This window comes from Montipora capricornis, chromosome 11, assembly GCF_036669925.1.
Source record: "Montipora capricornis isolate CH-2021 chromosome 11, ASM3666992v2, whole genome shotgun sequence".
Classification (NCBI taxonomy): Eukaryota; Metazoa; Cnidaria; class Anthozoa; order Scleractinia; family Acroporidae; genus Montipora; species Montipora capricornis.
Genome location: NC_090893.1, coordinates 40,088,164 through 40,100,663, shown reverse-complemented (window position 1 = coordinate 40,100,663; position 12,500 = coordinate 40,088,164). Strand labels below are relative to the sequence as shown.

Here is a 12,500-nt window from a genome sequence, read left to right as displayed (position 1 = left end):
CAAATCAACAAGAACAAAATGGTCAAATACATGTAGGTCACTCCTGTGCTGATATTGACTCAGAGCAACTTCTTAAAAAGAAGAAGCTAGAATAAGAAAATTTTCATGCTTCTTGACAAGCAGCAATGTGTGATTTCGTGTATTAACAATATACATGGAAAAATTCCTCCATTCCAATTGGTTAGCAGTTTTGCACTGCAGAGGGAGGTAACAAACCAAGTATTCTGATTGGTCAGTGATCAATTGAAAGAAACTCACAGATAACCAATCAAATGCAAGCCCTGTTACATTGTACTTCATTCATAACCCATGATAGACCTGCATTATTATGATAAGTTATAATTTTCATGTATAATTATAATTATTAATAAGTAATCACAATGATTTTTCTTGTGTAATTTGGATTAAATAAGCAGTTGTAAATGTTTGCAAAGACTTCATGTACAAATTGCGCTCCCCCTTTATTTGGTCTTTGAGAAAAGTTGCTCCTCAAAATCATGTGATTATACCTGAATAAAGCAATTTGCTGTCTCTTTATACCAACTTGTCATATCAGGATCTTTTGTTTGTTTGTTTCCGCTGATGTTGTAGTCAATGATTGTTCATGTATTATGGCAATTGATGTTATAGTGCAAAAGCTCATTATCTGTGATGTACTGCATTACAAGTTGTGAACTTGTGAACCTGAAGGAAACGCAAAAGATAATAATTAATACGGTGAACAAGAAAGCCAAAACAGGAAATCAAATAGTCTAAGAATAATTGTGACAAAAAGTGGATGGTTGTGGGTGTTGGACAAAACAGTCACTAGTACTGCATGAACCCCAGTCCATAGACTACCCAGACAGACTACCCAAATGGACTACCCTAAAATGGACTAACTCTTAAAAATACCATTTGAAATGAGTACTGTTGAAAGAACCGAATTGATTAATTTATTCTTGAATTGCGCATATACCTTCATTGTTTATCTTCGTCCACACGGTCGCATGCAACTAAATCCAGGAATTGCACCGTTTTCACTTCACTTACCTGAAGGAATCGGCCATATGCATGACAACAATTATCCAAACTACAGTAACCTTTTTAAAATGGGTGCTTAGACTTGTTATACACGTACTGTTGATCAACACCGTTTAAAATGGGTCTTTAGGCTTAAGTAAGAACTATTTACAATGCTGTTTACATATAGACCAACAGTACTCATTTGAAATAGTATTTTTAGGGTAGTCTATTTGGGTAGTCCGCTGGGGTTTTCCATGGACTAAGGGGGCCAGTGTTTTGTCCACCACCACCACCATGTGATTCATGTCTGAATTACATTGTGCTTGCCTGAAGAGATACAGAGTTGAAAAAGGCTGATTTGTCTTTTCATGTCAAATGTAAACAACCTTTACAAATTGTAGTTTGAATTAATAAAACAAAGGACTGGATTGAACCGTGTGTTCTTTGTTTTTCTTAAAAGGTCAACCCATGCAAATGAGCAGAATGAATCATCCTCGAGTTCCTGTCCCGCCGGTAAGAAATAATTTAAAAAGACAAAAGTGGCTCTTTTTGGTGATGGTCTTGAGATGAATAGAGTAGTACAGTACATTGTACATTGTATATCAACAAAGGTAAAACAACTTTTCATAGGCTTAAAGCTGAGGGTTGTCATGATGTTTTCATGAAGCTGGTTACACAATGAAAATTATAATCAAGTAAAGCCATAATCCTCACACTTATGAACACAATTTTAGCGATTGTGTAGAGAAGCCTGAAAAATTCAGAACTTCAAAGGGGTTTAAATCAACCAAGCACAGTGTTTGTTTTGTTGAGCGAAAGTCTCGCTATATAGAATGTAGTCTTATTATAATATTAATACAGTTGTTTCCTTTCCTTAGAACTATGGTGGGATGCGGCCCCCTCCTAACAGCTCAGTAGCACCTGGGGTTAACATGCCAATGTAAGTCTTGCGTTAGTACAGTAAGTAGTCAAATTCGTGTGCACAGCTTACCCAAGCTTTTGAGACTTGATAATGCAGGTGCACTGCTGTGGTTTGGCAGACACTTAAATGTCATGCAATTACAACAAAGAATTTTCTTCCTTCCACTTTACAGTGCGGACACTATAACTATGAATGGTTGAGACTTTCTTTTGCATTTTTCCCCAACACTGACCAATCAGAAATGTCCTGGAAAACAATAACTTAGGTGGCTTAAATTCTAAGCAAGTCATGAACTACGGACCAGCCAATTCCGAGACTAAGAACGATTTCTTGGTCAGAATTTCTTTTTCGTAATTGATCGAATTGGAACGCATAATAGAAGGCCTCCACCAACACTGCCCAGTTATGTGTCAAAGTCAACACACCTTCATCGAAATTATCTGCACCTGCCATCTTCTTTTCAAGAAAGAAAGTTTCCCATCATTAAAGTCAAGATTTGAGTGTGTGAGCTATCAAGGGTTTGAGTTGCCAGGGGTACATGTAAATGTGAAATGTATGGCAAAAAAGTCTACATGTAGATCTTTATCGAGTTATTGCTCTTGATGTTTGAGTTGCAGGAAAACAAAATGTGTTGAATTTCCATTTGGTTATTGACAAAATGCCAACACTTCTCATCTCATCAAATGAACAAACATGTCCATTAGTTACCTCATACCTTGTGTGCCGTCAATGCAAACTGGAACCCCAGGGAAATATGAAATGACAGGACCAAAAAATAAATTTTAAACTAATTTCAATGTAATAAATTATGTTGATATACAGTATGGCATTCTGTAGTTGTCTTTACAGCTGATATCCCTTCAACAGAACTGGAAATTGTAGCCATTTTAGTTTGTTTTTCTTTGTTCCTGGGGGAAGCAGACAAAAACGTAACTTGTCTTTTTACCAGCTTGTAAACAGGCGATGATTGACTTTCAGAAATACCACTCTCTGGTTTCTCTGCCGGTTTAGTCACCATTTCACCGCTATTTTCAGTCAAGAAAGCTTGTAAAATTAACAGACTAATAATAACATTGTTAAAACTTTCTTTTGTTACAGTCCGACGGGCCTTACCGTGGCCACCCGACAAAGTTTTTTTTTACAAATTGTCCGCCAATCAGGATGTGTAAATTTGATTGACAGTGACGCTTCCTTGCAAAATTCGCACTGTTGTAGGTTGATCACCATTGCATGGGTTTTTGAGTTGACGTATTTATACGTAATTTTCAAATGTGAAAATTTGTTGGGTGGCCAGGGTAAGGCGCGTTGCACTGGAAGTCCATGTTTGAATTTTTGTTGCTACACAATAATGTTTATTGACATACAGTAGTGTTTATGAAACAGATCTCAAGAAAACAACCAACAATTCTTCCACATTTTACATTCTTGACTGTACTGTCTTTGGTAGTGTCCAGCCTGTCTAAAACAGCTTTTCTCTCGCTTATCAGCGTTGATTTCTTTCCAGTTGGGCATATCATGTGCTAAGCAGCCTTGCAAGTTTGTGATATGATTATTTAATGAATACTAACAATACTTGCGCAATACAGTGTACATTATAATTATACGTAACATGGCCCGCACTGGATGCACGTGATTTATCTCAAGTTTGGTGATAAAAACACTGGAAAATTTTAGTGTTTTGGTCGGAGTTGTCCCATTCAGTGCCATTTAACCTGGCAGCAGTTGTGCAGACTACACAAAAATTATTTTTTCGTGCCAAAAATTGATGCTCTAGTGATTTAAATCCCTGCAAGTGGAAACAAGTCAACTTGTTGCTTGCTGTTGTGACACTCGCACAACTTCATCACTCGACTCAAAGAAGTTGACTAGTGGCTATTAAGTCTAAATTATACTTGGTTACCATAATTAGAGAATATTTTGAACCTTGTTTCAGTCAATTGAATTTTAGAACTGAAAACAATTTAAAGCCAATCAGTTTGAAAAGGATCATGCAACTATAATTTGCAATGCAAGAAATGTATTTACTGTTGAACGTAAAGTGCATGTAAAATGTTTCTTTTCCTTTTGTAAACCATTCCATCCAAAGCAAACATGTCACCATGTTTCGCAGAATTTCGCTTTTTCTGTGCCTTGCAAGTCTCATAAACTTGGCAGAATTCAGTAATTTGGACCCATGACTGTTATGTGAGAGGCAGGGGTCCATTCTCGATTTTACATCCCAAACTGCTTTGCATTCTGTTTTCGAAGAAATTTTGCATCGCAAAGCAGTTTGTGAGGTAATATTGAGAATTGACCCATGACTGCTGGTTTTGATAACATTGCACATCTTTGCCAGGCAGAGAAAAAGCAAAATTTTGAGGTAAGTATGGTATTAAGAAACATGTTTGCTTTTGATGTTAATTTTGAGTTTTTTTGAGTTTAGTTGTACTTTAAAATTTGTTTTACCTTCACAGGACAGGCAGTAGAACTTGCAATCCCACAACATCGGTAAGGAGTGAACTGTGACTCTGAGCACTGACTTTTAACCTTGACAAGGAAAAAAGTCCTGATATCACAAGAAAATTCAAACAACTTAAATGTTGTGGATGATTTCAAATAACTGAAATAAATGGCCATTTCTCGGCTTTTAAAATATTCTTCCAACTACCTTTGATGTAATTATAGCGCAGGTGATGATAAAATGTTAGCCCCATCAAGTGAATGAAGAATTACACATGTATAATTTAAGCTCAATGATACATGTACATGCATTTTGATTGGTTCTCACCTATGATCTAATGATCTACATTATTAGAGGACAGACGCATAGCTGGCGTCAGCATCAAGAACGTTTTAATTCTTTGTTAAATAAAACAAAGAGATAACATTTTGCTTTTCGTCTGTTTAGTGATAGATCACAGAAGGTTTCAAAATCTGGCAAGAGCATCAGTGACAACTCAGCTATTGCCTTGTGTGCCAGATCTGTGATCTATTACTGAACAGATGCAGGGCAACATGAAATCTACGTTGCATTTGTTAAATGTATTTTTTTTAAATATTAAAAACTGAATTATAGATATCAGATTTCCAGCATTTTCATCGGCTCGCCGGACACTGGCTATCAGTTCAGGCTATACCTGCTGTACCTAATAATTATGGTCAAGGAACGTGTCTGCAATAAAGCGAGCAGAAAACATTTTTGTAGCTGTGGCAAAAAATGGCAGACAAAAGCCATTTTGGAGTGGAATTAGCTGAGGCAGAAATCGATGCTTTAGTCGACAATACATGGAATAGTTGTTGATCCTCGTTGGTTACAGTAGCAATCGCTTCATATCCAACGCGTCCTCGTAGAATAATTGTAGAATAATCAATGAGGAATCTTGATGCTTAGAAAAAATCTCAGTGCTCCTCAGCAGGGCTCGAACCTACGACATTCCGATTACAAAAAAATATATTCTATTCAATCATTTACCAGGGTAAACATTTCACCATCTTGACTTGAATTGTGAGCACTATTCACTTCAGGCAATCTCAATCCTAGCGGTAAAGTGGGACAATTGCGACATGAACCTAGTTTGATGGCCTTGCCTCCCTTAGTATCCTATAGCTCAGTGGTAAAACCTCTGAACTAGTCATCAGAAGGTCGTAGGTTCGACTCGGCAAGGGAGCACTCCAGTTTTTTTCCTGAACATTCTCAGAGTCATGTTATCACGTTCAAGGCTTGTTCTGACCACTGGTTGAATTTGTTCCTGGTAGTCCCTGGTTCAGCTTCTTGGCCGCACTTTAAATAGCCAACTGGTTTGCCTCCAGCCAGTTGGGATTCTTAACAGTTGTTGTTGATATTGTGTTCTGTCGTTTTGTTGATTGTGTTTCATTGGCTCTGGAAAGCCCCTATGGGGAGTGGTCAATTATGTATTGTATTGTATGGTTCCATGGACAAAAATAGACACGTTTCTTCATACCTTTAATGTAATTATGAGATAACTTACCTTTAGAGTTTGTCATAAATAATTAAGTTTTTATTAAGTTAGTTGTACAGTCCTATTTATCTATCGGTGCCTCGTATGTTACTTGTCAGTAAACTGTCAATTGACAGGTTACCGACAGTCCTGGACTTTTGGTTTGTGAAGCTTTTCAAAAATTATGCAATTTTGTATGGGGTAATTGATTCGCTTTGAAACAATACAATCATGTAGGTCTCATGCTATTAACAATGATAATTGATGTACTAATAATAGCATTGATAATTTCATACCAATGACAATCTTGCTTTTTGTTATGACAGGTCGCTGGTCCACCAGGGACACCAATAATGGCCAGCCCTCAAGGTCTGTAAAAAAATTTGCAAAGTTTAACCCATTGAGTCCTGAATGCACCCCCCCCCCCCCCCCCTCCCTTCCTTGACGAGTGAAATCTTGCTCCAGACTATCACATTATGACCAGCTGTCACCTGTTTCAGACCCAGCAAGTACTGGAAGTGAGTCCATGTATGCAATGATGAAGTCTGTCCCTGGAGGAAGCATTCCGGCGGTAATAATTTTATTCTCTTTGCGTACATGTACATTAATATTACTTTATTTTCTATTGTTTTCCCAAGGAAGGCCCCAATACCTAACCTTAGTCCTTTGTTTCCTGTCAGTGTGTTTGCCATACCGTCATGCAAGTTTTTGTTTTCTGTTGCAGTACATGGGAGGTGGTCCTGAACCCCCGCTACCTCTAGGAGCCCAGGAGGCTCCTCTAGTCATGAATGGTAAGAGAGAGTTTAAATAACAAATTAATAATATGTATTTATTAACTGGAACTGGCCCCCATTGAGGAGTAAAATTGTCTGGTATTAGACAGAATAAAATCTTTTAAGTGTCAATCTTAGGAATGAAAAGATTAAGTTTGGTGGTTACTAATTCAAAGGTAGTTTTGCGTGGTTGTATGAATATGCTGCCAGGAAAAGCAGGTGTTAAGTTCAAGTGTTATAGAAATCTAAAAAGAAAATTGAGGGGAACCAGGCATTTAAATTCAAAGATAATTGATCAAGAATATCTGTTAAGAGCTTTAAAATACAAAGCACTGTATTGTGTTCCTTTCCATTTAATTGAAGCTTAATTATCTCCGAAAAATGCATGGTTACCCCCCAATTTTCTTGATGGATACCAAGAGCACTTGCTAAGTTTGGCTTTCTCCACATAGTTGTAAGTGGTGCCAAAATATCACTACATTAGTAAACACTACCAATAGGAAATCCGAGTATCTGGAGATGTGCAGGACGTATGTGCAATAACAATAGTAGGCACCATCCGTAAAAGAATGTTCCAATGAATTAATCACTAGCTTACTGGCTTAACCCTTTAAGCCCCGAGGGGTTCCCCATTGACGAGTAAAATCGTCTGGCGTTAGACAGAGTAAAATCTATAAGTGCCATTTGGCACTCTCGGGGCTGAAAGGGTTAAACGGGGACGTAGTTTTTTCATGCTGTTAGCTTAACCCTAAATAAGCCCCGAGGGGTTCCCCATTGACGTGTAAAATCGTCTGGCGTTAGACAGAGTAAAATCTATAAGTGCCATTTGGCACTATCGGGGCTGAAAGGGTTAAACGGGGACATAGTTTTTTAATGCTGTTAGCTTAACCCTTTAAGCCCCGAGGGGTTCCCCATTGACGAGTAAAATCGTCTGGCGTGAGACAGAGTAAAATCTATAAGTGCCATTTGGCACTATCGGGGCTGAAAGGGTTAACTATGATCAGGCTAGGAATCTTGATGTAGCCTGCGTAGCAAGCGTTTCCGTGCTGTTTCGGAGCAAAGGCCACGCGAAAAATGGCGCGAGTAAGCGGGGAGGGGGTGGGGAAGAAAGGAAGTAAAATTTTTTGCCTCACGTTTCATTTCTCGCGCGGCCAAAACCGAGAATCTCGTTCCTCGGTCTTTCTTTGCTCCGAAACAGCACGGAAACGCTTGCTACGCAGGCTAATCTTGATGAAGTATTACAAGTTACTTTTGTATAGTTCGACTCACAACCATATTTGGTAAATCATGTTACAAAAGCAGAGAATGCCTAAAAACTCAGCGAGTTAACTGTTTTTCACAAATTTTTAATGCAACAGTATGAGAACATCCTGACACAAAATAGATTTTACAAATTATTTCTCAAAAAAATTATGTCATAAGGCCCTCCTTTGATACACTTTTCAAAATATCAGTTCCTTTTTTTTTTGTCCAATTAAAAATTCCATGCTACAGTTCACGAAAAATGATGGGATGGTTGCCATATGGTGAAAAAACGCCTCTTCCTTTTCTTCATAGAACTATCCATGCAAGCTTTTTGTAGGGCTCTTTGACTAAAAACCTTCCTTAGCAACCATTGTCTTTCTGTAGTTAAGTGCCACCCCCCTTAAACATTCAAAAAACTCAATGTGGTGGAGGTTGATAGAATCTGTTACTCTACTCAAACCAGCTGCTTATTTAAAATTCTATTGAAACCCCTGGACTTTCAAATAATCAATGTGTTAACCCCGTCCTGCCCGAGGGGGGCCCCATTGACGAGGAAAGTTGTCTGGCATTAGACAGAGTGAAATCTAGAAATGCCACTCTTGGGTCAGGAAAGGGTTTAAATGGGGACATTTTTTGAGTGGACCTAATTGATGTTGTTGACCGTTTCCTGCCTGATCTGTTTTGATTGTTACTGTGAAACTACCTGCACTTTCATCCTTGTTTTATTTTCAAACAAGACGGAGAATTTTGAGGTACTTCTGTAATGATCAATCATTGATGATTGTAAAGTAACATTTTTGTTTCAGATTCAAACCCTGATATGGATGGCCTTCCTAAGGTATTTATACAGTAACTTTCTTGTCAATTTGCTGCTTCTGTTTTGTGCAAAAAATTGCATGTAGCTTCATTTCCTGTTATTTGCTCGTGAGTTTCTAAAAATGGCAGCTCCATTGCTTGACTGAGACCTTTTTATGGATCTCCTCTTTCTTGTTGTTGATGCCTTCATCTTCAGGTGAACTGCAGAATACCCAACCACTCTTTTGTTCTTGTACATAGCTCTCCATAACGTAGAGCTCGTGTTCATGTTTATTTTGTTGTTGAAAGTTGGATTTTTATATCACTAAATGAAACGATTTAATTTGATTTTAAAGAAGACTGTCTTTAAGGAGGAAGGGTTAATGAACGAAATTTGATACCTGTAACGTTTGATGTAACTGACGTGTACGTGTGCTTGTGTTGTCTGTAGGATAATCCGAATGATCACAATCCTGGTACCCCTGGGGAGGGTGATGGACAGTTTGGCAATTTACTGCCATTCTCACAAGATAATGTAAGTGCGAACTTTTCTGTTAATTTTAGGGTTAAAATTCTGGTCGATTATCAATTAAGATATTTGAAGCGGGGATCCGTAATCTAGAAGAAATCTAATGAAAAGGAAGATCGTTATCTTAGAGATCATGAATTGTCCTCATCCCATATTCGAAAAAAAGTAAGAAATATCGTTATGTTAAACATCATCAACTGTCCTCATCCGTTAAATCAGACCCGTAATAATAAGACGGGGAGCCACAAATGTGACCCATATGCTCTAAGGAGGTTGCCTACTAATTCAAAGGTATTTTTGCCCCGGTTTATGGTTATGCAGCAAATGTAGATCTTAAGAAGTCTTATTGAAATCCAAATTAAAAGAAAATTGGGGCTAACCACGCATTTTTCAAAGATAATTGATGAATAATATTTGTAAAAAGCTTTAAATTACAAATTAATGTATGTCTCTCAAAAATGCAAGGCTACCCCCAATTTTATTTTTGGATACTATTAAAGAGTACTTACTAAGATCTACTTTCTCCGGATAGTTTTAAACCGCGCAAAAATATCACTGTATTGGTAAGCATCATCGATAGGAAACCCGAATATCTCGAGATGCGCAGAACGTATGGGCAATAACAATAGTAGGCACCGTCCTTAATTGCATGAGGTAATCATTAAACCATGTGAACATTAGCACTAAAAAACTGACACGGAGCACTGTGACGCTGTTTTATTAAAAATGGCAGTTGGAACACATGTACAACCAGGTTTTAACCAAAACTTGTTTCGATAGAGCCTGTTCCTCCTAGAATTGAATATACCGGCGTACGTTTTTTTCTGCGCGCACTTTTTTCAATCTAAGTTTGTAGTGACCTCATTAGTTAGTGAGATGGCCCTTCGGTTTATTACCATTGTCCAAGTGATCAGGGATGGATTTAAAAAGCTTTCTCAAAATCATTAATAATTCACCAACCAAGTCGACCAATCACAGGATCAACCACATCACGTAGATGTGTTTTCATACGTGCCCCAATAGAAAAGTAGATGAAACCTTTTAGAGATTTAGATACGATATCTTTTTCTCTGCCATCTCTGTTCGTGAATTGAGCTATACCAAGAACTTGTGCTTAAATAAGTTAGCTCCTAAAGATTTATCTTTGGATGAATTTAAGGCTAAAGTCAGTTGGAGATACGATTTTGAAAAACCCCCTTCTTCAATTAGTTAGTATCCCATCCTACCGGAATAATCTGTTAATTAACAGGTCTCATGTTACTGTGCGAATTATTACAACTGCTGTATTATTTTTATTTTTTTTCGTCTTTACGTAATTTTCGATCCAATCTGTAATATCGTTATATACTGTCTTTTAGTTTTAAATTTTGCAACTGTAATATGTGTTTTGTCAATAAAGGTTTAAAAAAAACAAAAAAAAAAAAAAGAACTTGTGCTTCGTGTTTTGAAATTCGAAGCAGTAAGTACTGTGCCTTCGGCGTCATGCTTTCATCTGTTTGATAGTGTTTGGAACCTCGGATGAAACATTCCCACTCGTTATTGATATGTTACTTCTAATAGGATCCAACTTGATCAGCATCCTTGCAGATGATGGTGCATGTTGAACTTATCGACATCCTTTAGCCAAATATTGACACGGTTTCTTTTACCTCTCCATCTGTCTTTCATCGGAAAAGACAACGTTCTTCCATTATTCGTCTGCAGTCGATGTCATGTGCACTAACCAAATAAATCCAAATCTGCAGTTACTCACGAGGAAAAAGAAAACTATCAGGTCGCAAAAAAATATATTCAATTTATTTTCCTCTCTGTGCTAATTCCACGAACAGGAAATGGCACACACTTCTGGACAGATAAACAACATGCTGTTTTCAAAGAACTATCACAATGCAAAGCAGTCTATGACGTCAACCCGGTATTAGGCTCGTTCCTCTTCTTTGCTTGGTCGTAGATCAAATTACAACTTTTAGGAGCCTCTAATACTGTGTTCACACTTGGCCGAAACATGATTAGTCTGATCACGAATGAAACATGTTTCGTTATGAAAAGTGTTCACATCAGACAGTGCAAGGCGCGAATCATGGTTGAAACATGATTATTCTGATGATTGAAATAACCTCACGAGGTAGTTCCAATCATGATCCGACCAAACACGTTCAAAATGGCGGATTCATGCGAGAGGAGGTTAGTGCCCAAAAGAACCAAAATTGGGACTCTTAGGAGGCTAAATGTCTCGTTGCAATATGGGCCGACGAAGAAATATAACGGCAATTATCGACGATTGTTACAGATGAGCTTGTGGAAAACGGAACATCTTGTAACGAAGAAAGCGCAAATGCCGTCTCCTCATTAAACGCTGCCTAGCCCTCCTCCTCCGAACGTCTAGAAATTTAACACTAAACGAAAGATTGAATGCAACTGTTACAGAAGTTTCCAGCTCCAATCTACAGCTGAAATGTAAAAAAGTTGTGCGAGTGTCATGAAACAGCATACGTTACACAACCATGCATGAAACGTGTTTCACAGGGACATCTGGTGTGAACGACCCAAGAAAAAACATGTTTCGGCGAAGCATGTTTCCTTGAAACATGTTTACTCTAATCATGTTTCGGCTTTAATTTGAACACAGCTTAAAACAGTGACTTTGAAGGAGAGAGTATAGCGAACCAAAAAATTAATGTTTGACCAGTGCAGAGACTTGTTAAGTAGGGAGGGCAGTGCATGGGGCAGTGTAGAAATATCTCGGAATCGAAAGCTCCTTTTTAGTTTTTGTTTGTTCGTTTTATTTAACGAGAGCTTTAATTTCCTTTCAGGATCACTGTGAATCGGTTGCGATCTTAAAGATCAAAGAAAGCATGCAAGAAGAAGCAAGAAGATTTGAAAATGTCGATGAAACGACGGACCATCAAGGAGAGTTTTTCATGCAATAACAGCTAGAGAACTTTCGCCTTTGTATATTTGCCAACCACTACCCAAAGATTTGTAGAAAACAACTGTACTTGATCTACGGAGTTTGCATTGGGAGAACAAACCCACTATCGCTAAACGCCTTCTTCTCTTGTGCCAGGGAAGACGAGTCCAAAGTAGATGTCTCTAAATTAAGGTTATATTATATAGAAAGGGAAATATGTTTATATAGTCCATCGCTTACGTTGTGGCTTATAATTAATAATATACGGACAGTTGTTGGGTGTTTGTGTAGAATAATAGGCGAGTTCTTTGGGACAAGAAAGCTTTCATATCTTATCAGGAATGAATGAGTTTGCTGCTTCGGTGTAGCGTACAATAAGCGA

General features: G+C 37.9%; 1 protein-coding gene across 8 annotated transcripts in view; it reads left to right on the top strand.

The window, feature by feature from the left end:
• Positions 1-12,500, top strand: part of LOC138024267 (single-stranded DNA-binding protein 3-like) — a 699,715-nt gene that overhangs the window by 396,834 nt on the left and 290,381 nt on the right. For 6 of the 8 annotated variants that reach the window (XM_068871421.1, XM_068871415.1, XM_068871419.1 and 3 more), the window contains 9 exons: positions 1,466-1,518; positions 1,884-1,945; positions 4,381-4,414; positions 6,192-6,234; positions 6,366-6,436; positions 6,590-6,656; positions 8,690-8,721; positions 9,130-9,213; positions 12,021-12,500. The exon at positions 12,021-12,500 is cut by the window's right edge and continues 191 nt beyond it. In XM_068871421.1, coding sequence (XP_068727522.1) covers positions 1,466-1,518; positions 1,884-1,945; positions 4,381-4,414; positions 6,192-6,234; positions 6,366-6,436; positions 6,590-6,656; positions 8,690-8,721; positions 9,130-9,213; positions 12,021-12,137 — 563 coding nt within the window. In that variant the 3' untranslated portion in view covers positions 12,138-12,500. The remainder of the gene's footprint in view (positions 1-1,465; positions 1,519-1,883; positions 1,946-4,380; positions 4,415-6,191; positions 6,235-6,365; positions 6,437-6,589; positions 6,657-8,689; positions 8,722-9,129; positions 9,214-12,020) is intronic. The other 2 variants (XM_068871416.1, XM_068871420.1) reach the window with 2 other exon arrangements.